General features: G+C 41.4%; 1 protein-coding gene across 1 annotated transcript in view; it reads left to right on the top strand.

Annotated features, from left to right (window-relative positions):
• Positions 1 to 26,929, top strand: part of RAD51B (RAD51 paralog B) — a 396,338-nt gene that overhangs the window by 260,719 nt on the left and 108,690 nt on the right. Inside the window, exon 9 of the mRNA XM_009897215.2 lies at positions 3,143 to 3,221. Coding sequence (XP_009895517.2) covers positions 3,143 to 3,221 — 79 coding nt within the window. The remainder of the gene's footprint in view (positions 1 to 3,142; positions 3,222 to 26,929) is intronic.

Below are 26,929 nucleotides of genomic sequence, written 5' to 3'. Positions count from 1 at the left end.
TATATCACAACTACGTAAAAGTGCAGTATCAGAGGGTATGTAAGGTTATTTGAATGTCTGTCCATTTGCACTTACAGCTGTGCTTAGTGCACACATAGATTAATAGTGCATACATAGATTAATATTTATGTACATGATACTGCACAAAATGACAAAAATTTGATCTTAGGCATCAGATTTGTAACTCTCTCATCTTGAACCTTTCTGATGAATCACAGAATTTTTGAGGCTGGAAAAAACCTCTGAGATCATCAAGTCCAGCCTATGACCTAACACCACAACATCAGCTAAATCATGATGCCAAGTGCCACATCCAGTCTTTTCTTAAAGACCTCCAGTGATGGCAACTCCACCACCTCCCTGGGCAGTCCATTCCAGTACCTAGTCAGCCTTTCTGTGAGGAAGTGCTTCCTAATATCTAACCTAAACCTCCCTTGGCACAGCATGCCCTCTTGTTCTGTCACTAGTTGCCTGGGAGAAGAGCTTGACCCCCACCTGACTGCAACTTCCTTTTAGGTAGTTGTAGAGACTGATAAGTTCCCCTCTAAGTCTCCTCCAGGCTGAACAACCCCAGCTCCCTCAGCTTTTCCTCATATAACTTTCCCTCCAGCCCCTAAACATCCAGCTGTTGTGGGAGAGCCTGGAGCTGAGCATTTCCATGCTTTTTCTTTTTCCAGCCCATTGTCTCCCTCATGTTGTTAGAGCTGAGGGAGTATGGGAAGCCCCAGGAGGCCCTCTGTGTTCCTCCTGTCAGAGTCCCCCTCCTGCCATCAGTGGGAACTGCTGGCTCTGGGGGTCAAGATGCATCACAGACATGCCCCTACTTTCTCCTGAAGTTCATTCCAGAAAGAACAGTAACTAACTTGGAAGAGAGGAAAGTGCTACCAGAGCAGTTTTCCTTCTTGGAGTAGTTCACAAAGGTTGTATTGCATCCTGAGGTGATTTTGCAATCTTCGTGTGACTGAAAGGAAAACACTGACATTTGGAATGGCCTGATGTTCTCCCTCTGTATTTGTAGTCTTTATGTGCCTGCCTGTATTTTTCACTGTCTCAAGAAGATGAGAGACTAGTTTAAATTCTGAAAACAATAAAAATATTAGATAGCTGTGGGTAGTAATGGCTTTATTTGAAGAACCAGGTAAGAAGATTTTGATTCTTCAGCCTGTGTCAGCCTGTTCAGAGATGGAACACATCTAAACATGGTCCTGTCTGCAAGCTACATACAGAATCAGAGGAAACCTACCTACTATACAGGCACCTTTAGCATTTGAAATATTTAGTGCTACAAGAAAGCCACAAGAGCCTTGATTCTGCAGCAGAATGTGCTGCCAAATCCTCTGGTTACATAAGGACAATGCAGAGTTGAAACTTCTGTTGCTTGATATTGTTGCTCATGCACTTGGGAGTACATGTCCTAGTGCTTTATGTCTATGAAGTGATGCAATCCTGTCTGACTTTTTAGTGAAATGTGAGAAGTTTTGGTGAGCATGAACTTCCTTGTTTTTCTGTAGTCTCTCTTGGCTTTTATAAAACTTGCTCACTGTTTCCCTGCTGATTGTTAGGCACCACCAACTAAAATTCATATGCAGTGACCCTTATGAGTGCTTGAATGTTTGGTAGAATTAGGGCAATGACCTGTGGGGTTTTTTTTGCTCCATTTGAAATCAGCAGGATCTGTTGTGCCCCAGACCTCTAAAAATAAGATTGTTGCTGTCTGTAGTTTTTAAGAAATCTGTATCTGACAGAGAGCTGCTTATCCTGGGCTAAGAGGGAGTACTGTCTCACAGGGCTTTGAAAATGTAGGCACTGAGGTATGTGATAGTTCTGCAGCATGCTAGGCAGGCCTCACGAATGCATCATGAAATCAGTGCATTGAAGAAAAGGACATTGTTGGGCCTGCTTTGTGTCCTGAGCAGTCCCAGCTTGGGCTCTGCAGTGCTGCCCTGCTTGGAGCAGAACTCTGCAGAGGATCAGTACAGGCTGAAGGGGAACCACAATGTCCTCAGTGGCCAGGAGGGTGGAAAGCATTTCCAAGGTGCACATCCACTGCCAGGAGGGCTGGTTTCCAGTTCCTGGCCTTTTCCAGCTCTGGAAGAGGTGAGCAGAGAAATGTGTTTCATCTTTGTTAGCATCTCTGTGCCAGAGTTAGAGCAGCAGCGAGCTCCCAAAACACTGCTGTCAGTGTCTTCTGCAGGGCCCACATGGGGACTGTTAGATCAGTGTTTGTGCTGATTACAGTCTGAGCAGAGCTTATTAAATTTATCATTAAAATGCCACTTTTGTATAGGCTGCAGAATGGGGGTTATTTTGAGGCAAAGCTGTGAGGGAGGAGCCCTCAGCAATGAGCAAAAATCAAACAGCGAAGCAGTAAACCCTGGCACATCTGTGTAAGTCTGGTACTGTGGGTGCCACAGCCTATACCCTGCCAGCAGACTTTCCTTTGTCTCCAGAGCTCTGCTGCAGCTGATCTTCCACAGAGGACAGTTCCTGTGTGGCAGATATTTCTGGCTTGGCCATAGACTGCCAGGCCAGCACACCCAAATGCTAAAATAAATTCAATTGCACTGTACATCCTGAGGGAATTCCGATTCCTATTTTGATACCTTAAGGACAAGATCCTTGAATACAACTTGACTTGGTCATTACCCTTTTGCAAAGGAGGACGGCCAGGTAGTTGTAATGGCGTGTTACTCTTTCTCACATGGTTGAACCACAGGTGGAGAGGGGCAGAAGGAAGACAAGGGGTGAAGCTGTTGAAGCCGAGGGGGCATATCTGTGGAATGGCTAATGGCAATTAAAATTGTGTTACACAGGGGCAGTTGCAGTTTTGCTCAAGATTGTCTGAGTGCAACTGCCCAAAACAACAGGAATGATGAAGCTTCACAGGATGCCAATGTTGAAGCAAAATTGTGGGTTTCAGGACCTGTGAATCCTTTTAAAATTGAAGGATGATCTCTGCATATGTATGAGAAGACCTAAACTACTTAGCAGTGAGAGGGCTAGATCAATAACTACCTTGTTATTTTTGCAGTATGCTTTGCTACTTCTGGAAGTTAAATCCAGTGGGATTATTCCATGGATCTGAGCACTGATCAGTATGTTATAAAGATGTATACTTATGTATTGTTTCTTTGTTTTGCAGCTCCTGGTTGCTAAATCCCCTGTTGCTCCATTCTCTGCTTTTTTCTACACCATCGAAAAATCTGGCTTGGTTCTTCAAGGTAAGAGACTGGAGCATTGATTGTTTTGCCTTTGCAATTAGTATTTTAAGCAGGCTGAATATAGATAACAGCAACTATTTCTGAAAATGGCAGAGTTTATACTTAATTAAAACCCCACACATTTAAACAGTCTGCTTGACAAGCACAGCCTTCTGCTGCATTCACTCTTTTGTCTTGGATTATACTAAATTAGTTGTTGCATACTCCCATGGGCCTAAGAATGAGCCTTGAAATTATTAATCCAGGCTCCCTGTTTTCCTTCAAAGTAGAGTTGTTCTGACAACATCGTTCCTCTGGGATAGATTTCTCCAGGAGAAACATGCCTATCTATCATTAATAGCCTGCTCTAATAAATGGTTCTTCTTTAGCAAATGGTTTGCCATCAATAAAAACACAGGAAATTAGTATCTGTTCCTTATTTTTGTGATCGTTTTAATGCTAATACCCCGTGGTCTTACACAGTCCTCACATTCTCTAAGATATGAGGTAGTGTACTGAAAAGCTGGACATTACTATCATAATGGCAGGGAACTAAGGTTCTTTGTGGTCATGTCCTAAATCATGTACTTTCAGACCACTGCAGAAATGGAAGTTTAACTCTTCCATTCTTTTCCCCACTTATCCTAATAAATATTCCTTTCATGCCCATATTTTTGACAGGCATTCATAGACCACTTTTCTTGAATTGCTGCCTGTTGTTATGCAGCCTGGCTCCTGATGGTGTATCCCTTTTTCAGAGTGAGTAAAACTAGTCAGCAACCATCACTTTGTGGTCAAAGGATGCATTCTTATATGCAACCATCACATTAAGAAAAGTGAGCATCACTGTTTCCCAGGTTCCAGCAATTGAGAATCACTGATCTCATAAAGCACTGCAACACTTCAAGAAATTAGAACAGTTCCCTTCATTCTAATAGCCCATTTCTCACCTTCAAACAGGCTGTACCAGACTAACAACTTAGTTGCATTTGCTAATGACTACATATGCTTACATCTCTGGTGATACTTGGTGCAGGGAAACAAAAGCAACAAAAATGGTTTATGGTGCCATCTTTGCTTCCATTTGATCGATCCATGAAATGATAGTGTGGGGGTGCATCTGGTGTTTCCTGAGCCTTTGGATACTACACCCAGTGTGTTCTTAGATGACATTTTGGAAATTTGATCTGCTTTATTTGGTATCAGTAATTTCAAAAAAGGCTATGGGAACTAGAAACAATTTTTATTAGTTCAAACTGAGATGGCATGCAAGTTTTAGTTCAATATAGGTCAGAACACAGGCTACTTTTCTATCTCAAGTGTCTTCTCAGTTGCAGAGATTTTTCTGGTAGTTGTAAAAATAGGCAGATAATTTATTCTCTGTCCTCAAGCATTAATGTGGTAAAACTTTGGGAGAAATAGTTCCCATTTCAGAAATAGGAAGCATTTGTTCAGAGAGGATCTTTACTTGTTTCAGTTCTTTGCTGTGAGCCATGAGTATAGCTTTCCAAGGACTTCCCCCTACCTTTAAAGACAAAATGGATGTTGTAACATTCTATGGTGATGGAGTAAGACTCTGGCAGGAGTATGGCAGTAATGCTTTTCCGTTTATCCATATGTTTCTGAGGTCCACATTTGAAACATCATCCCTGATTTTTCTAAAACCAGGTTTGGATATCTCTGAGTAAATGCTGGCTTAGTACCAGGCATTCTTTGTACAGTTTCCATTTTAGGTATTTTTCTCTCAGATAGGTAGTTAAGGAAAGATACCGTTCCCCTCATAACATGCCTCAAACTGTTCTACAGAAACTTGTAAGCACTTAAAGCCAAGCCAGCTCCCTGAGTTGCCCAAAGTACCTAACTGCTTGTTCTCATCCCACGTTTCAGTGATCAGTATTTCCGTGGAAAGAGGAAGCGAGCAAATAACCTGGAAATGGGTGTTTTGGATAAGATGCAGAAGGCAACACCAGGCTGCCTTGTGGTTTTGTGAGAATTGTAGGTGGTGCTTCTTTCCAAAGGGAAGCTGGATGCACAGTAAGATGTCAGTAAGGCAACTGACCACAGGTCAGCTGGTGAGGGAGTATCCCTGTGTTGCTGCTTGAGGGACATCCTATAGCACTAACAAATGGAATTTGTCCCGCAGCCTGATTGCAAAGGCAGCTTTCCTATTCAGGCTTTGTTGTTTAATTCAGTTGGTGTCAGGAGGTGAGCACATTCAGGGTGGCTGATGGGAACAAGTGGATGGGTGTGGGAACTGGTGAGAAGCAGCAGCTGGCTGAAGTGCCCAGGATTCTTTCGTTTTACTCAGGGGGTCCCATCCCAGGACCATTAACCAATAGGCCATAAACAAATTGATATCGGAAAATGTGGCTGGAAACTCCTTGATTAGCGAGGGTGAATGGGGAATGAAAGACAAAGTGAAAGTGTGATTTAACAGTTCCACAAGCAATTTCCATTGCCACCTCTGAGGGATTAGGATGTGTGGAATAGGCTAAAAATGAGGAGGAGCTCCCCCTCTTTGTTCTGTGGACTGGAGGATAATAAAACGGCAGGAGAGGCAGTGGGGCTAGTTAGGGATTTCACAGGCTGCTATTTGATGCAGTTTAAGAAGCCCTTCTGCTATTGTTGCTGTTAAAATGGGAAGCGGAACTGTTCTCCATTCGCAGAAATTTCCAGCGTCCTCAGGAAGAGGGCTGAGAGCAAAAGGCTATTAAGATGGTAATGCTGCCCCACTTGGAGGAGTGTATCAAAATCCTCTTTGTCAATGTAAATCGGTGCTCTGTTTCCCTGGTATCTTTGCATCTCATGGCCTCAGTGCAAGCACAGAAGTGTTCTGAGGAGATCCTGGTGAACGCATAACTGTGCTGCTTGTTTGTTTGTTTGTTAGAGGAGAGCTCCAGGCTGCCCAAAGGTTTCACAGAGAAAACTTCTTTGCTTTTATAAACTTGACAGGATTAAAGTAGTAATTCACTAATTGTTCTATTTCTACTCGCAGACTAGAGAAATGATGATTGGAAAGTGAGATTTGCCAGTCAGAGATTTAGCAAGGGAAGTCAGCCTTCACTCTCCTTTCATTGCTTCAGTATGCTTTGTGCTGTGGAGGAGGTGGCGTGCAAACCCAGAGCATTCTCTGTTGCCTTTACATTGCAATGCAATATCATGTAATGTCCTGCAGTGCGGTACAGCGTGGCTCTGTAAAGGAACGTGAATTGTGAGTGCAAAATCCAGTCTGACAGCAGATCTTTGGTTTGAAGAGATCTTAGAGAGGCACAAGCCTGGACTGAAGCACTGCAAAATATTGGAAGTTTTACTGTCTGCTTGTATTTTCAGCTTGAGGCCTTGCTATTGCTTCCCCAATTCAATATAGTAGCTAAAGTGAATGAAGCGATGCTCTTAATAAAAAGAGTAACAGTTTAAAAGTTTCAGATCTGCTTGATTAACAGTGTATGTCACAAGATGACTTTTCTCATTGCCAGAGATAAGATCTCTGGTTTGGACTGAAGTTATTAGCTGGTACTTCTGTTCCTGGTGTATCTGTCAGGGCTGTTCTTGTCTCGCTGTAGAGTCACTAAAGGTGAATGTAGCATATGCTGGTTTATGTCAGCTGAACTAGAAGGTGCCACTTTGTCAAGCACACAGAAGGCAGGCTGAATAAGCTGAGGTAATTTTAAAGCTGTATTCTGTGAGTGATTGTCCGAGTCAAGCTGTAGAAGCAGCAGCCTTCTGGAGCTTAAATACAAGCTAGCAACAGAGCCTAGCTAGCTGTTAACAACTGATGGCTTGGCTGTTTGTTGAAGTCCATTCCATGTCACCTAAGTAAATGTCCTCTGTTACCAGGAGGATGGTGCTGCAAAAGAAGACAGGGAACATGGTGGCTAGTTGCCAGCTGGACAGTCTATTGGGACTTTAATCAGGTGATTAATGTTGCTCTTTACTGAAAGAGCTCAGAAGCATTGAAAACATAAGGCAAATAATTCTAGTGAGCTGGGACTTCCTTTTGAGTAATGATTTATTTTCAGTTTCATAGGGTTTAAAGATGGGTGGATTCAGCAGTTTATCCAAACTGATCTCCTGTATATCATATATGTTTCCTTTAGGTACCTGATAACTTACATTGCACTGCATCATGTATTTTAGAAAGGCATTCACTTTTATTTGAAGATATTAAGAAATGCGAGTTCCTAGTTTGCCTTGACAGTGTTTTCAAGTTTTAGCTACCTTGCTGCTAAATAGTTGTTCTGTATTTCAGATTAGAATTTGTTTGCCTTCAGCTTTCTGGCTCACTCCTTGTTATGACCTTCAGTGCTAAATTAAGCACAGTTGCCGTTAAGTGGTTGCTGTTTTGTATGAGTGTACTTGACATTAAGATTTATCCTACTATGTTTTATTCTCCCTTTTCAAAGAGAGTTGCAACTATCAGCAAATTTAACCTCTAAACTCCTGTGTCTCATGCTGACTGGCTCCCCTCACTACCCAGAAAAAGGACAGAATACCTTGTATTGCTGAAGGGAAGAGTTTCACTTTTGTGCCAGCAGGACTGGATATTTAGTTGATTAATCCACTCTTTCTCCTGCCCTCCTTTCCAATGCACATGTGTCTGTGTACACCCCGTGCCTGTAACGTCTCTTTTAGGTAACTTCTGGTAAGTAGAAACAAAAGATATGTGGTGCTCAGAAGAGAGTGTCCCAGGTTTTAAGTTTCATAGTAGTAAGAGGGGAAAGATCTATGAACAGTTAAATCTAGGGAAGCCTTAGTACATTGCATTTCATTTGTTGCTGATGTGGTGAAAGAGTTTCATTTTGACCTCAAAACAAGCACAGGGTCCGGGTTTCTAGTGCAGTGTTGGAAAACCATCTCCAAAGTGCAAAACTAATTTATATGGCTGAAGCAAGTGAAAAGTGCCTCATTTTATTTTGTAAAGAAACAAGTAGTGAGATAGAAAAGGAATTCTGAAAGAAAGGGCAGCATTATTTGTATTGTATTGTGTGAGTTTGAACAGTGAGAGACAATGATTTACTGCATCAAAAGCTTTTATTCAATTGAAGAACTGTAACTATGAAGTGACCTTTGTCTGGAGCAACATGGATATAATCTGTAAAATGAAGCAGGGTTGTACTTGATGTTTGAATGGATGGAAGACAGATTAATGGGAATAAAGTTGTGCATTGCTATTGAGATGGTAACAGATTTGCAGTGCCACTGGTGATTTCCAGCCCTATTGGAGGGATAAAGATGAACTGATCATTGTTAGGATCTCTGTGGGGTGTGGAACTGTTTTTCCTGTATTCCCCACAGGACACTGAAAGCCTCATGCTATTTCTAACAGATTTGTAATAATGAGAGCAAAAAAGCGTGATCGTTTTGTGGGCTAGATCTGTTCTGGCAGTGAGGAATGTGGGACTCCCACCATCCCAACACCAGCAAAATCACCCATACAGATGTAGCAGGCATCAGAAAAAATGTCCTTTCGTTTAACCGGCTCATGAGATTTTGAGGAATGGGTTACTAAACCTGACCTGAGCGAGGGTGTCCTCATTAGGTGGCTTTGTGAGGATCACCCTTCTGCTCTGCAGCAGCATCGGCAAAGTCTCGCTGGAGTAGCTGGACTCCATGGCTGTCAAATGAAGGAGTCCAGAGGACCGAAGCAGCGATGCAAAACCAGCTATAAATGGTAATGAAGAGAGGTGGAGAGAAAATAACTTCAATTGTAAAGGAAGGTTAGAGACATCTTGGCTTTAGATCTAGTAGAAACAAAACAAACTGCATCTTTTCAATGACATTAAATGTTTCTGCTTACAAACATGATCTTTCATGGGGCATAAATAGGTAATAGATTAGTAAAGGCTTTAGCCATAATTTTGCCATGAGCTTAATCCACGGAAGGATATTACGCTGGATAAATCCAGTTTAGCACAAAGTATTGAATTATGTGCTCATTTCTGAACACATGCATAAAGATTCTAAAGATACAGTACTGCTTTCTTGCTCTGAAAGCCAAACATAGTCCTAAATGCTTTGCTAGATTGCAACTAAAGTGCCAGCATTTAATCTTTCTTAAGTTTTACTCAATGTAATGTGACAAAAACTTATTGCAAGTAGTGTGCCAAATCTGCTCTCATTTACATGAGTGTGAATCAAAACTAATTTGTTTTAATACCGTGTTGTTAAAACAAGGAGCTCAAGAGTGTAAGTACGTATTTGCAAAGACGTTCTTCTCTTTTCAAGGCTGACATAAGCTTCCTGGGACAATATGGTCTCACTTCAGAGAAATCTCCTTACCAGTCCCTCTGCAATGAATTCCTGATCAAAGTGGACTGCTCCCCTCTGTTTTCAGCACAGTGATAAAGCAAATGGCCTTTTTTTTCCAAAAGGCTTTTAACATAAGGAGTGAAGTTGTCTGTTGATTAGAGGTTGTATCTGTGATTTGTGACTGGGAACTGAATGTTGTCATAGAAGATCAAGACTTGACTAATAATTGCCTGAATTTAACATAGAAGATGTTACATCTTTCAAGATACAGATTTGTAGAATAAGGTCAAATCTACCTAAGATGGACTTCATGTTCTTAAGCAAACATGTTCCTGAGTGGGAAAGCTAAAAAAAGTCTGTCCAAAACCAGTGTTTTCAGCCAGAGTAAAGTTTCATGCTTTTGTGTGCAGCTTATGAAAGTTAAAGGGGCTAAGTCTTGCTATGATTTATCCCTTTCTCACATAGACACAATTAACTTTCTTTTACTGTCCTCAAAGTCTATGTCTCTTCTGGCTTCTCCGCTAGCATGTTTGGTGAAATGATCACTATCATCATTTTATCTTGTAAAATGATAGCAAGCAATAGAGGATTGTGAGCCAGATGACTTAACCTGGATAGCACATGCAACTTTTCTTTAGCTATGGGACTTTATGTATTCTCCATCTTAAAAATCTTGCAAAATCTCTGAGCATACACCCTGGCTGTCAAAGAGAAATGCTGGATACTTTATTGTTGCCTGTCCTGGGGAGGAGAAAGTGTTGTGGTGATCCAACAGTTAGCCGCAGCTTAAACCTGACCCAGAGTGCAGCCCTGTCTAGATAGGCACATTTGAATAGCACTTAATCTAAACGGGAAAACTTTGCCTGAGGTGGAGCTTATTAGCACAGGAACAATGCTTTGCAAATAGGGCTGCTGCTGCTTTGGCCCCATTGCTGTTTCCCTTTGAAACTTTCTCTGTTTCCAGAATTAATACACCTGGAACAACCTCATGTATTTCTGCATCTGTTGTGTAGACTTTCTTTAAAAGTGGAATAACCACAAATTTAAATGATATTACCTTGTAAGCTTAAATTTGTCTTGCTAAGAAGGAATGGGAATCGATCAGACTTTCATAGAAACAGACGCACATGTGATAAACCATCCCGACAAGTTCTTACTTCAAAAGGTTTCTCTCATTAGTCATTCCTAAAACTAATAACATTGGGCTGTTACTGTATTTTCTGTAGTGTTTGTTTGAACTTCTAAGCATAGTTTTAATGATTGTTGTAGTTCTTTTCCTCCTTAAGTTCTAATGAAAGCAGACTCTACAGTTCTCTGAAGGCCCCTGGAAAATTTCTGAGGTTAACTTTCAGGGCGAGATTGAGTTAACCAAGAGCTACAGAGAGAGAAAGGCAAGAAGTTTAGTCAGCAGATAGAGCGTGGTCTATCAGTCCTGGCTGTTCCTTGGTTTGCCAGCTCAGTAACTCCTAGAGTGTCCACATCAGTGCCTAGCTAAGGCAAGGCAGTACATGCATGACCTTGAGGGTGAAAACAAAGGGGAAGCAGATGATGCTACAATTAATGGTTCAACAAGAGATTTTACTTCATTGTCCACTGAATCTCCTTTTATTTCAGCTTCCTACCTTTTCCATTACAGAAACAAGCTCCTATATAGTTGTCCAAGTTTTGAGCCATGAGCTGCCCAGGGCAAAAGGACAAAAAAGATTTTTACCTCTTCCCAAGGAGTAAGATAAAAATGCTCCACACTGATTGGATGTTTAAATGGAAATTCTATTTACAAATATATACAAAAGTTATTCAGATAGAATGAATACACTCACAAAGTAACCTCGGACCTTCCCCTGGGCCTACCAGGCCAAAACCATTGGGCTAGGAAGTTGCACTGTCCAGAAGCAGCAGCAGAGATATAAAAGCGATGTGGAAAATGTTGCGCAACTATTAGAGTACTATCAAGCAGTCTGCAATAGGGTGATTCTCAGAAGGCTGTGTGCTGTTGTGGAAACCTCTGGGATGTGCCTTACTATTGAGTGAGTAAGCTTAGAATAAGCAAGCTCAGGTCCTGAGTCATAAACACCAAGCACTGCACTCCTGAAGATGTTCTGAGTGTGTTTAGGGATGAGACTATTTTGCTTAGTAGAAAACATCACATTCCTCCTTCAGGCTGCATGTGTTTGATGAAGGACTTCAGTCTTGAGGCATGTTAGGTAGGGACGGCATGCTACACCTTTTACTTTCTTTATGCCATATTTGCACTGCAGGAGGATTAACCAAGATGAGGTATGGAGCAGCTAGGCACATACATTGCAGCTGTGAGTTTGTAGACTGTATCCTGTCTGCTGTGGCCATTTGCTGGAGTTCACAGAGGAGCAGAACATCCTGTTTGCTTAGTTTTCTTTTGTCTGCCCCGTACCAGCAAAGGGAGAATATTATTACATATCTTTTCTTTTCTGCTCTGAAATAGGATCAGAGTACTCATGATTGTGTTCAATGGCTGGAAATGTTGAGGATATCCGATTGCTAAGGTCTCTTATTTTAAACACCACATGCCAGGAAAAGTATGTGGGATCCCACCAGCTTAGCACTGGAGGGTGCAGGATGCATCAACAGGAAAACCAAACAAAACATGAAGTGAAATTCATTTGAAAAGGGAAGGGACTCATATACCACCCATCAGCAGTGTTTAAACTCTTCGTATCCACACAAAAGGCCTTTATTTTCCTTCTGTTTTTCTCAATATGCAAACTATCGTAAATTGATTTTCAGAGCTGCAGCTGTCACTGAAGTCAGTGGGAGCTGTAGGTGCTTGTTACCTTTGAAAATCAAGCCAATGTATTCTAATGTGGTGAGCAAAAGCCAAACCCTCTAAATGAGGGTGGTTAAAGCATAACTTTGATAGTTCATATCTGATACAGAGGTAGGGCCTCATACTGTGCACACCAGGGCTCAAAGGTATGTTGTTTCTTTGCCTTTCAGCCCTCCTTCTCCTACAACTTTGTGGCCTTGCTTCATCACAACAGTCTTTCCAGCTGGGCAATACTGAATAGGACTCTATTGGAGTTTAACAGAGCTAATTTTCATTCACCCAGTGTACTTTTTTTTCTCCAGTGTGCATTAGGCTGAACTAGGAATCAGTGGTCACACAACTGACCCATAGCCTCCCACATGCTGCAGCAGCAGCAGCAATGCCAAGCAGCTCCATGAGGCACTGTTTTAATATTCCTTTGGGAGATTTGTCGTGCTCTGGGACAGGTTCCTAAGCAGAAGTCAGGACAAGTCCAGATGTCTCCAGTGTAGAATAAACTGAATTCCACTGTAATGTCTGAACAGGAAGAGAGAAAGGTGTCCCTCCAGCTATTCCCAGCTGTCTGGACTCAGGAAGGACACCACTTACCTCTGTATCACTAAAGGGTGGAGCAAATTTCAATACACAAACTAAATCTGCAAATTCAACTTCTCTTCTGGCAGAGGCCATAAATGAGCTGGCCCACCTGAGGTCTGCAGCTGCCTCACATTCAGTTCAAGAGAGTGTCTTTTATGGAGAGAGCTTTGCTGAAAAAGAGCCTTGGCTAAGGATGAATCTGTCTCTCCCTCTTTGCTCCCCTTCCTGGTCACACTGGAACAACTTCATCTACTGACACTTCTTTTCAGTGTAGCTTCTTGAGGATGCCTGGGTTGATAGTCCAGAGAGGACTGCACAACTGTCATTAAATTTGTTCACCAGCCCTTCCCCCAGAGTGAAAAACAAGTAATAATTTAGTAACTTGTATGTCAAGGGTTAACTCAAACCACTACATTGTCCAAAACAATTACTCCTTCAAGAAGAGTAAAAGTCTGCAGGAATGCACAAGTGATAAGTCCATGGTAAATCAGGTTTGCCACCTCCCTGTTATGGTTCAGAGGCTATGGCTTTTGTTGAATGACTAAAGGCCTTTCTGTCTATAAAGTAGAACATGTGACAGGGAGGGATCTGCTTCTGATGTTGATTTCAGGAATTGCAATCAGATGCCTGGATGTTTTCAAATAAAATATATTCCATGCCTAAATTGTGTCCCTCATGTGCTTCCTTCAATAGTGACAAGGATTAAGTTGTTTTGGGTTTTTTTGTTATTGTGGGTTGGTGGGGATTTGTTGTCCTTTTCTGTTGTGAGGTAATCTTCTTCTTGTTTCTAATGCTTAAAATCAGTAGCTTAACTGGTTCAGCAAGAGCTAATTTAAATGGCTTTCTGTTTCTGCTTGCCTCTTAGACTAGTAGTTTTCCTAGTTTTATGGTTCCGTGTATTTTTCGTCCTTTTTCATAATGCTTCATATTGTTTGTAGAATAAGGAGACTTGAAAACAGAGGAAGTAGAGGTAATGTTGATCTTGAAACACCAGGAATTGAAAGGACCATTCACAGTTTCCTTCAAAATAAAACTAAGTGGTAAGATAATGCTAACCAGGGCTGAGTGCCCAGGAGAGCATCGTAATGAAGCATCCAGTGTTATTGTTCAGCTTGGTGTTTGTTCTTCATGTGAACAAAAGGAAGGAAGAACTCTGCTATCAGGCTAGAGAGGAAGGAGTCTTTGCTGCCCTTGGCTACCCTAACTTTAAATGTGAGGAAGCACAGGGCACTGCAGCATAACCTTTCTGCAGTAATAGACAGGGAAAATTGATAGTTTGGGAGGTTAAGGGCGGACACTGTTTATCTAAAGACTAGGTTTCCCTTTGCATGACAGCCCCAAATCAGATATGTCAGTGCTAGTATTTATTTAGGTCATGTGGGGTTTTGAAACCCTGGTTTTAAACCATGGTTCCTCTGCTTTGCTGTTTTTCTGCCATTTGATTCCTCCTCTGCGTTGTTGCTCACCATTAGGAACAGTAAGAGATGCCATTTCCTTATTGAGTGTGACAGGCACCGGGCGTCCCGAGTGTAAAGTTCAGTCATGTTGCTGAAGCATCAGGAATGTATCTGCTGGAGACTGAGTCAGGCTTACTGTGTTTTTCTGCTCCTGCTCCACCCATAGAACTGTCTGCTGAAGTGGCAGAATCACTACTGTCCCTCTCCCCATCCTCTAAGTCACGAGGCTGACACGCTGTCGGATTAATGACGAAGTTTACCATGCTTAAAGACGTTGTTTAAGATTTTCAGATGACTCAAGCAATGATTGTGCCATCAGCTCAGCTCAGGTTATGATTTAAAGATATTCCTTGCAATCAATGAAGTGTGCTTAGCCTGCCTGCGCACCAATTTTACTCTGGCTTTGTCTAGTCCATGTACCATCCCTATATATTAAGAAACTCTGGAGAAACAGATTCACACCCCAATGGCAATGGTGTGTTGGGATGTTTGAAAAAAAGTGGGTGTGTATTTTGATTCTGCTCTAAAGAGTTCATATCCTTGTATATGAGTCTTTAAAATTTTTGGACACAAAATGAAAGGAGCCCACAAAAACTTAAGAGCTTTTTCTTCACATTCAAGCTGCACCTCTGCATTGATTTCTTGTTTATTTACAGGTTATCATGATGCACAAAATTATACTTTCACACATTTATGACACACGTTTGTGGGGCTTGTTTCCATAATTCCAGAATCAAATTGTGATCATAACTCTATTCCCCTGGATCACTCAGATAAGGGATTTGCTTTCCCCAATGAGTAAGACAAACATTTCAGAAGACTGCTTGCAAACTTTCTCATAGCTTATGTGTTTTATGAAGGCTCTACAGACAGAACAACAACTTTAATTAGAGAGAATAGTCTTGTTTTGGTTAATGTGAGCTTTCTGAGGGCATGTTGATTTGTCAGAATGAAAGCATTTGGTAAGAATACACAGGGAATGGGCAGAATGAAACTACTGGGAGGGTCATATGTAAGCAATATTCTTCAAGGAGTCATACTATATCAGCTATCTACAAAAAAAATGAATACAGAAGAATTAAATTTGGTATGCTTGTGGTTATGAAGGTGATCAGGTTGTGTGTAAAACCATGCTGGATACAGGAAGAAATAAAACAAATACTCCATATTGTCTTACTGGTATTATGGCTTTGTAAAACCACTGAGTGCAATACAGAAAGGGGGAGGGGAGAGGAAGTCTAAATGTCCTGGAAGATAAAAATTAAGAAATAGAATGAAGTCAGACCACCCAGCAGTAAAATGCTGAAAACCCATCTGGAGCAGTGGGGCAATGACGCTGCCCATGCTTAGGTTCATTACATTAACAGCATCTTACAGTGTGGTGGCTCTTTGAAGACCAAAATACGAGGTTATATTTAGCACATCTTAGTCAAACCACAGCAAATAGACTCAGTTTACAGATACAAATGTTTTGTGTTTGTTATGTTTTTCTAATTGCTAACTCTAGGAATTATTTGTTTCCTAAAAGATAAAAGAGTTTCTCCTCTCACATATCATATGAGTGGTTTTAATGGAATAGATTGTGTGTTCTGTGCCAGCTAAAACAGTTGTCCTTAGTTATGACAGTTGTGGAGGTTTATGTATGCAGTTACAGTTTTTGTACTTGGGTGTTAAAAAGGAAGAGGAGAAATAGAATTTACTGAGGTTTTTGGTGGCTCATTTGCTGAACAGAACTAGCAAGGCTGACTGTGTAACTTTCATTAGTGCAAATGAAGACATTAGGGTACTGTTGGGGAACATTTATCCTGAATAAAAGTAGATGCTGGTTTGATGCATCTGTAATTAGATATGCCTAGCACTGTGGAAGGGGTTTCCTTTTTCTCACAGGGCTTGGCAGCACCTCCTTTGGGATGACATTTCAGAGCTCTAATCTGAGAGGTTTTTTGAGGAAATTACAACCCCATGATTTTCTTGATAGAAACTGATTCTATGATCATCCATATGTCTGCTGTCTGCCTATCTAACTGTCTATCTATGATTACTTCAACTTACAGAGCATGTAAAAGACAGTATAGCAGATACCAGAGGATTGGAAGTCTGGTATCATAGCCATGCCTAATAGAATTGCTTCTTGGTGGAGTATTTCTGACAGACTTGAGCAGAGGTTTTGATTGAGGGTCCTGTTGTAGTAGATATGAGAAGTGGAGTGGATATGGCCATGGTCTAAATAGAAAGAAGAGAGAGAATTGTGAAGAGCACAGCTATATGCATTGTGCTGCAACAGCACACATCTTGTGGGCCTTTAACAGATGGGGCTAGGCCCACTGCTGCCTCACCTTTCCACCTCTTCAGAAGGGGAAAGCTATTTCAATACCATTTTACAATATCCATCAAAAGATATCCTTTAGATATAATGAAATAGGGTGTAGTTTACTCTTTTTTTGTGGATAGAGGCTTACTGGAGCTCACAGGGAGCTACCCTGTACATGGGGAAGAGAAATGCCCTCTTCACGTGGCTTCTGTAATGGATTTGATAACACAACTGTTGCTGTGGGAGACAGCTGAAACCTGCCTACAGACAGGGAGAAGCCTTTCATAAAACAAATCCTACTAAAAATAGTAAAGCATTACCAGGAGGAAACTTTTTCAAGTGACCTGATCTGACAAAAAGAAAGAAGAAATGAGGCGGTGTTACTGCAAAAGAGTGTTTCTTTGAAAAGCAAAACGGCTTTGTTTCCACAAACCAGTGAGAGGGATATTGGTTGCTATAGGAGGAGTCTGATGGCATCAGATTCATCAGCCTGGTTGTTGACTCGCTCACTGAACTTTTCAAGCACTCCAGGAAGAAAGGAGGGACTGAGGACTTCACTCTTTTATTAACATTCTTTTTCCAACACAAATCACACTGAAGAAGACAACAGATAAATCCCAGTTTCACTTTATTATTAGTTGTTGAGATATGCATTTATTACAAGAAATGGGAAACAGATTACACTGGCAAACACATCTGGCCTCAGATTGGCCTTCAAGTCATCCAAGAAGAAGCACGAAATGCGGCGTTGTTTACAGCCAGGCACTTACAATCCCACACAGCTGCAGGGGTGAGAGGCAGCAGAATAAACTCTCAAGACAAGCTGACAACAGCTCCACTGCTGGGGTGCCCCTTTTGCAGACGAGACAACAACAGATGAAGAAATCTTGAGAACGACCCAGAGCAGCGCTCATTAGTGAATGAAGCACAAGCAGGAAATGGGACAAGATTCTTTTTGTCATAGTTTTTCACCCAGCTGTCTGCCTGTCCTACAGCCACCCACATGCAGTCAAATATAGTCACATTCAAACTCCAGAAAAGTTATACAAATAAAAGTTCCAGTGATTGCATACAGACCCCTTCCAAGTTACATTTGCCCCGATAGCAAAGAGTGAAAAATGGCTGCCTTTAATCCAGGCATGTTTATCATTGCAGTTGAGACTTACAAGGGGTTGTATTCAGGTAAAGCTGATAGGATCATGTAGGTTCTCTCTCTGTTTCTCTGCATATCTACTGTTTATTACTGGTTACCAGTACTTTTACTCTGTTTTATTTCCTTCCTGTGGCAAAGCGGTGATTCTTCCTTTATGCAGGTATACAGCCTCTTTGTGTAAAACAGATGTGTGCAATTCCCAAAATGAGAGCATTAGCAAGCAGAGGAAGAATATTTCTGGACTTCTGAATGGATGCACCGAGGAATCTGCTTAGCCTGGAGAAGAGGAGACTCAGGGGTGACCTTATTACTCTCTACAACTACCTGAATGGAGGTTGTAGACAGAAGGATGTTGGTCTCGTCTCCCAGGCGGCCAGTACCAGGACAAGAGGACACAGTCTCAGGCTGTGCCAGGGGAGGTTCAGGCTAGATGTTAGGAAAAAGTTCTATACAGCAAGAGTGATTGCCCATTGGAATGGGCTGCCTGGGGAGGTGGTGGAGTCGCCATCATTGGAGGTTTTCAGGAGAAGACTTGATGGGGTGCTTGGTGCCGTGGGTTAGATGTTTGGGTGGTATTGGATTGGTTGATGGGTTGGACACGATGATCTTGAAGGTCTCTTCCAACCTGGTGTATTCTATGTATTTTATTCTATGTATTCTATATATTTTTAAGTTATCGTAATGACATCGAGACTCCAGCTTCTGGAGTCTTTTTTTTTGTAAGTACAGCTCATTTAAAATCTTGCTTAAATGTGGGGGGGGGTGGCATGGACTGAAAGCAGGTTTTACCTACTTTTTTCAAGTGGATTTAAAGACCAAGTCTGTTACAGACAACTCTCTAACTCTTCAGTCTGCTACTCTTCACCAGAACTGTGACTGTAGGGTGCTGTGGGCAGTTACACTCCTCTCGCTGTTCATACTCCCTTCATTTTTGACTTTGCTCCTCAGTGGCAGTGGCCATTTTGAAATAGAGCAGTTGTATATGAGCTGTTCATCAGATACCTCTACACAGAAGCTTCTAATGCATTAGTATTGAGGTTAAGAAGAATGTAACATTTTAATCTTATTGCAGTTATTTACAAACTCATGAGTTCCATCTTGAGCCATACAGTTTCCTATGACACTGTGTGGAGTTCTAGAATGACACAAAGCAGGCAGGATTCAGGTGGCATAAAAATACCCAAAGCCCAGCCCCTTCCCACCCCAAATGAAAATCATTTAAGACTAGTATTCCAAATTTTCAGATCCTTAGCAGTATCAGATGATAGCATTCTGTATTTAAATGTGTTAGTATTAAAATATCAGCATACAATGAAATTAATAAAGAAAACATACTGGGAGCTCTGCAGCTGAGAGCATGTAACACTAACTTAGGGTAAGGTACCCTAAAAACACACTGTACTAAGAAGCAAATAGGGGCACATCTAGGTAGTTCAAAAGCTGATGAAGATATTGCTCTTTCTGAAGTGGAGGAGGATTATAGCATTCAGCTCTTCATCTTTCTGTGTGATAGGAAGAGAAGAAACAAAGATATCTACATAGAGTGGTTTGATACCAATAAAGCAGAAGTATTTTGACTATAATCATATTAGTACTTAGGTACAGCAGTACTGACAGCCTTGTTGACAGTCATCTAAAACTGCTGTCATGAGGAACAGCACTACAAGGAAGTGATTTTCTTCTGTCATCCTTTACCAGAGTGAGAAGACTGTTGTGTCTTAGTTGCTGTATCATACTAAAAATATTTTTCCCATTTACCTTTTGTAGCAGACTAGTTTGCCTTACCTTTTTCATACTTGTTAGAGCTAATGTAGAGGAGGTTTTCTGGGTAAAAAGAGAAATAATTTTGCAACCACCACCAGAACAAGAGGACACAGTCTCAAGCTGCGCCAAGGGAAGATGAGGCTTGAGGTGAGGAGAAAGTTCTTCACTGAGAGAGTTGTTAGCCTTGGAATGGGCTGCCCAGGGAGGTGGTGGAGTCACCATCCCTGGAGGTATTCAAGAGGGGATTGGATGTGGCACTTGGTGCCATGGTTTAGTAGTCATGAGGTCTTGGGTGACAGGTTGGACATGATGATCTTTGAGGTCTCTTCCAACCTTATTGATTCTATGATTCTACGATTTCTTCTTTCACTCACCCTGAGGAACCCGGAACGGGAGAACAACATATCCATACAACTTCTTTATTACTCCTTCTCACAGGGAACCTCAGCGCTGATCTGAGGCAACTCTCTCTAGGTTCAGCACATCATTTCAGAGATCCTACTTGAATCAGTCCACATGGGTATCATGGCATTCTTTTATACTCACAACTATGTAAAAGAAGCTGGTCTAAGGCCAACTTGTTCCACCTAGCTGCCAGAGAGACATGAGATAGGTCATGTTGCTAATCAAACTGATCTAAAGTTTAACTAGGAAGGAGTGCTGCAAGCTATCAGAACAGTCTTTGAGGCATCTGGTTTGACACTTTGGAGCCTCATTAATATCTCTTTTGTGTTGTTACAATGGTAATAGTAGCTATCAGATATTACTGCATCTCCTCTTTCTGGTGTGTCTCGGGGCAGTATCACTAGAGCTTTTAGTTGTGTATTGTTTCCCCTTACAACTCTCATTTCTCATCTTTATTTGAATCACAGGCTTGTTCAGCAGGTCAGCTAATAGAGAGCAGATTTTTTACTCATTCTGTTTTTTTTTTCCCTTTCCCCTCTATTTATATAACACACAATTTGTAATCTTTTTAAAACCAAAGAAGAGAGAAGTCTTGAGTTCATCTAGATTAAAATCAGCTGCAGCCTATTAATGGACTCAGCCCAAGACTGAGACTTTAGGAAACAAAAACACTGGACTAAATTAGACTGAACTGGCCTCTGTCTCCTGGTGTGGGGATTCATATAGTGAAAGGAAAGGGGAAAAGGGGGGTAAAGAGAGAGGATCTCCATGTGGTTTTAATTCATTTTGATTCTCTTCCTGAAGCTAATTTACCCAGCATAAAGGCTCTGTAGTGGGCAGCCAGCTTTTTAGAACTTTGGCTTTCACTGATAAACAATTCAATTCCTGTTCTGAAGGTCTGAGCTATCAGACCTGCATGTAATCAGCCGAGGTTTAATGTGAGTATTTTGGTATGGGGTATTTCAATTACATATTAGAGTCCTTTCATCATCCAGCAGAGTGTATCCTGAAGACTCTCAGATAATTGATCTAACTCCACCATTCATTCTTTCCCCATAAACAGACAGTGAATTGTCTCATTGAAGAATCAGATCCGCAGACACATGGGCATGTTGAGCCAAAAGTACTTCCACTGGCATGACACTCACAGAAGGCAGCTCTTGGCTTCTTCTGGGCACAGGAGCCTTTGCCACCAAAGCAGCAACATACTGTTTTCTGCTGAAGGGAAAATGCTCAAATGTTCTATTCATCCCCTGTGCCATTAAATTTTTTTATTGCATGCTTAGCCCATTTGGTGTGTGTAGTCCTCGAGCAACATACAAGAAATTATGTCTTTGCCCTAAAAAAAAAACCAACAGACAGTGGGTGGAGAATTGAAGCAAACAGTAAATCATTAGCTAGAAATTGAGTGATTATCTTAGGCACAGACAGTTTTCGGTTACAGTTTTCATGTGCTTAGTGATGATAACTTGTAATCTAAGCAAAACCAAAAGGCAAATGTGAGATTAATGGAGGAACTGAGATGGAAGAGGGAGTGGAAACAGGCCTTGAAAGGAAGGGTTCATTGGGGCAATATTTGTGGGTGTATGGTTTCACAGTGCTTCCATCCCACATGCAAATATTTGTTACAGTAAGTGAGTATAAGCAGGGCACGTATCTATCATTGACTAGCTAATGATCCACAACAATTAACATCAATCGTTCACTGCTCTTTTAAATATGCCCTGGAAATCAGTACGATTGAGAAAGATACAATTTTAAGATTGAGGTCTAGAGATATCTGGCTTCAGCTGCTAACTCTTGCCAGTTTTGTGTAATAGTGGACAAAAGAATTTCTCCGTGTCCTGCTTTCCATCTTCCTTTCTAATGTACAGACGTGCTGAGCCGTGTTCAGCATTATGTGTAGAATGCACTGCATTTCTGCAGTGTTAAAGGCCACGTGTGTGTACACAAATAATCCAGGCATCGCACAGTTATCCAGAAAGACAGATCTAGCCTTATCTGGGCATATTTTTTTTCCAAAGTTAATTTTGCATTTTCATGGCTTTCCTGCTTGATGAGTCAATGCAAGCCCAGGTTTAAATACTTATACTTTGCTTGACTTAAATTACATCACACGTTTATAATAGGTTTATAAAGTTGGTTGAGCAGGACATGTTTCTTCCATGAGATTTCTTCTCCTGAACACATGCTGTACCTCCTTGGCACTCACTCCACTTGTTGTTTGCCACGGTGCTCTGAAACTGGACTAAAGATGCTGAATTTGTGAATTTGACAAAATTTTTTAAAGGATAAATCAGTTTTGATTTGGTGCTGTGAGAAATACTATTTGAATATCAAAGTGAAAGACTGGAAATCTTCCTAGCATTTCCTGCCCATATTTCTTCTAGCCACACTTAAGGCATGATACGGCTGAAATAAAGTGACCCAAAGGCTTTTGTGTGCTATTAGGTGTCCCATGTTCCTCTAGGCCTTCCTCAAATGCTGTTATAGGTGAATTGGTCTACTGTCCCTTTCAATTACATTGTTCTGTTCTTTTGCTTTATTTTCTGTCAGTAAATCTATTATTTCTCTAATGCTCAGACAGATCACTTCCTCCCCTCTCCCCAGCACATTAGATACTGATGAGTCCAACAGAGGTGATTCAAACTTTATTCAGAAATAACTGGAAGTAATTAGCCATCTAGAATTTGGCCAGGGATAAGATGTGGTTAAAGTATGAAACTGAAGTCTTTTCACCTGCTTAATGGGTTTCAGAAATGTATTTTAAGTCTCAAAGTAGCCTATCAGTATTCTGAGGAGAAAACCAATTTTGGATGGCTTTGATTAGCTTTCTTTAAGAAGAAACTTTTTCCTGGTATTCTTATCTACACACACACAACACCAACAGTTACATATTTTTACCATTCTACATGCTTTGAGTGACAGCTAGCAAATTACCAAAACAGTAATTACATAGTTTGATGTAGTAAAAATTAGGTATGTAACATTGTCCTGTAGTAAGCTTTATGTGTCAGAATCTGCTTTCTATGTCAACAAAGATACCGTATTGATCCCCAGCACCTTTAGCAGCAGAGCTGCACTACTCATTGCACTAATCTCCATGTTTGAGGCGTCAGCTCCAATGATGCCTTTTGTCCTGTGAGATCCAGACCCTGCACAGCCTGTGTGGTTTTGCAGTCTTTTGGTTTTATATTTAACTATAGCCTTATTTAGGTTGAAAAGAATTGTATTGCTAGATCACAGGATTACTGAATCACAGAATACATCTAGTTGGAGGAGATCTCAAAGGTCATCCAGTCCAACCCTCAATCCAGCACTGAAAGGTTGACACTAAACCACGTCCCTGAGCGCCAGGTACGCACACTGTTTAAACGCCTCCAGGGGTGGCGACTAGACTACTTCCCTGGGCAGACCATTCCAATGTCTGATAACCCTTTCAGTGAAGAAGCATTTCTTACCACCCAGCCTAAACCTCCCTACCAATTTGCACAAGTTTTAACCTGAAACATGGCAAAAAATGCAATCTTTTTCTTCCATTGATTCAAACTTGAAGAAACCAGGTATATTCAAACAAAGAACTCTGGGCAGAAGGATAGGTTTCAGATATTCATTTCATAAGTTCTGTGACATAGTTATTTTCAAGAAGCCTGGTTTAGTGTGCTTGCAAACTTGGACAGCTTACTAAATTGGTTACTCTTGGTTCACAATGGAAAAGTTGTCTTCACAACCATAAACCTAGAAATATGCTTTTGAAAAGGAGATAAAATATTTGAGAGCTAATATTGTTACTATGGAAATAAGTTTTATCCTGATATCCCACCCTGACCCTGTCCAATTTTATCCTTCCCTGTCATACAAAATGTTGTAGCGGTAAGGTGCTGATCCTGGAGATTCCCAGGGCCATGACACAGCAGAGGGGATGCTTTACCTCTGTACCAGACTGAGTTCTGGTTACCCATGTGCTATTAAGGACCTGCAACACTTGATCATGTTTTACTTATAGAGAGAAAAAAGCTCACAATTTTTAATTTTTCTACTACATTAAGTTCTCTGCAGAGAGGAACTAAATGGAGAGAGAGAGAGAGAGAGAGACATCCTGCTTTCATGTTCTTCTCATGGTTCTGTAGCTGGCTGCACAAGGGTGTGTGCAGCCACACGTGCCTAGGCACCCAGAGCTTAGTGCTCCTCAGCACACATGCATTTACGTGATTCAGAGTAAGTCCCACTGCTCTGACCCAGTGGTTGTTAACAGAACAGGAAGCAGGGCCTATGGGAGGATTTATTTTAAGAAGCTGTTGCACAGTTTTTGGTTCATTTTGACTTCAGGGCTCATTGTCAGCGTATGGCTGCTCTCCAGACTTGCTGTGCTCCAAACTTAGGGTGGTCTATGAGTGCGCTGCTGATCTGTCTGGTCAAGCACCTTGGGTACCACTTCTCAAGTGGTAACCAGCAGTAGTTCACCCTGGCTGTTGTCAAATCAGTTCAACTGCCTTTAAAACTATTGCTGCTAGTCTAACATTCTACCAACATTTCACAAGGAAACATTTGTCCTTCACAAAGCATCTGCACATGTGGTGCTCTGGGGAAACTATGAGTAGAAGTCCCTGTACAAGGTATGTATTTGCTCACAGCCTGAGTCTAGGTTTGAGATCAAAAGGCAGAAAAGTATAGAAGAGCATCCTGTTACATGATAGATTTGTTTTACAGGAATACTATTAGGAGAATCTTTATAGTCATTGCAATACTTTACCTGTGATGCTTCTTAATACTTTGTACACGAGATAGCTTTATTACTTAGAGCTCCAAGCAGTAAAATTGTCCTTAGCCTGAAAGTTTCATTGCTTTAGCAACTGTTGAGGAACAAGCCATGAGCTCTTCCTTATCACCAGTGTGTGGTGGGTGAACAATGCATTTGGAGTTATTTTGGTTTGCTTTTAGCCTGTTGGTGAACACTGGCATAGAGCCTGAAGCAAAATGGTGGAGCAATTTTCCAGGAAACTAAGATGGCTGGCTAAGACTGGTGCATTTTCCAGGAGTTAGATGTATCCTGCATTGCTCACAAAATTTTCATGCTGGGCAACACTTACTTTGTGGATCTTTGTACCCACAGGCTTCCAAGCAATATAGGGTTCCCATGACAGGATCAAATTCACTTACTTGCGCTCTCTGTCTTCTTGCTAGCAGCACTTTTCCAAAAGAGTCTCCTCATAGGATCAAGTTACTTGTTTCTGTTACTTAATTACTAGTTCTGAAAAACCTGCCTCATACTGTTTGGAAAGAAACAGGCTAGTCAATAAAGGGAGAAATTGAAGAATGTTTGTCTGTGTCACTAGAGCACTGGACTAGAATCCAGTCATGCAGGTTTTCTGAGTGTACTTAGCATTTCATTTTGTTGCTGCGAGTCCTGTACAGTGAAGGGTAAATACAAAAGTAGAATGTTGGTACTAGTCCAAAACTCCAGATGTTTATCATTAATTATCTGAGTTTCACATACCTGCAAAACTAGGCTTGAGGTTCCACAAGAGAAATTTCCTTTTGATTTTTTTGCTTTGATTTGGGTTGGATCTATCCAGAAAATGTCTTGTGGCGTTCGAATTTTGCATTTTTATCTCTACCAGGAAATAAAGTTCCCAAAGCCAGTGAAAGAAGATGAAATAAGATAGAAGATGATTGTGTAGACAATTTAACACATGTTCAGAGGTTTAGTAATCAGACTTTTGCCAAGTTTTGTATAAAAGTTTGGTCTGGCTCTGATGTCATCCAAAGTGATTCATCTGCTTCTCACTGTCTTATAAGTGGATGAATCACACGGTATGTCTCCAAGATGCACTGTCAACATACACAGACACTAGGAAACATACCATCCTGAGGTCAAACCCATTCCATGTAAGTGACAACTGGCAGATATGTGGAAGTGTCCTTTCCTGGTTTTCTAGATAGTCTGCTTTTGATTCGCTCTGCCTTGAAAAGGGTGAGGCTGAGAAGGAGGCAAGTTTGCCTCTCAGAAGAATATCCTGATATCAGGTACCAGAGTTGGGAATATTATTTTCTTCTTCCTCCTGTGTTCCTGATACTTCTGGTTTTTACCTCAAATATAGCTTGGCAGTATCCACTGGAAGAGATGGTCCTGTTTGAGACAAAACCTTACTTATTTCCCCCTGCCTCCACTTTCTATTTTTTTGTCCTGGGCAAGAAAGCTGCATCACTTGAGGAATGAAAATCAAGTTTCTGCATCTGCTTTTCTCCGCAACCTTTTATCTGTTGATTTGACTGATTTGCAGCCCTTCCTTCCCCCCTTGCTGTTAACTAATGGACTTTGGTATTAAGCCAGCCTTTCAGTGCACACACCAACATGCCAATGGGAGTGTGTGCAGCTATTCTGTCTGCTTTTGGAAGGCTACAGATGCAGCCAGAGCTAGAACAATTCCCTTATTGATCCTGCGCTTGTCAGTTAATCCGTCATAAGGCATGGGAATCCTAGCCCCTTCCACATCTGCCTGCATAACTGCAGGGGGAAAACCAGTTCTCTGAAGCTCTCACCAGGGAACAAGAAAGCAAAGAGAAATGGGAGCTCGCTGGGAGAGCGAGTTGTAAGCTGCTGGGCCATAGGGCCGTGAGATTGCCTACCTGCTCCACCCTTTCCCCTCAGCTCCTTTTCATCCTCCTGCAGGTCAGCAGGATCAGGTTTATGTTAGTGAACCATGAAGCTTATCAAATAAATGCTGCAGCAGCAGGTGTTTGGCTGTCTCCACAGGCCAAGTCTAACAAGGTTGATATTGTGTCTGTGGCCGAAGTAATGCAGTAATTACTTTTCTGGGCTTGGAACCCCCAAGAGGTTTCTGGGAAGCAGTTAGAAAAACAAACCTTGCTAAGAGCAGGGGATTTTTAAAAAGGAACAGTGGTGCTCTCTGTGCCAGAGGGAGAGGGCAGGCATTTTGAGCATCCAGTGTGGTGCCCCATACAACTGTAGCTCGCTCTCATTACAGGGGCCCAGAAATGGAGGCAAAG

The sequence above is a fragment of the Dryobates pubescens genome, chromosome 5 (assembly GCF_014839835.1).
Source record: "Dryobates pubescens isolate bDryPub1 chromosome 5, bDryPub1.pri, whole genome shotgun sequence".
NCBI classification, from domain to species: domain Eukaryota; kingdom Metazoa; phylum Chordata; class Aves; order Piciformes; family Picidae; genus Dryobates; species Dryobates pubescens.
Note: the sequence above shows the minus strand (reverse complement) of the source record. Positions and strands in the feature narration are given on the sequence as shown.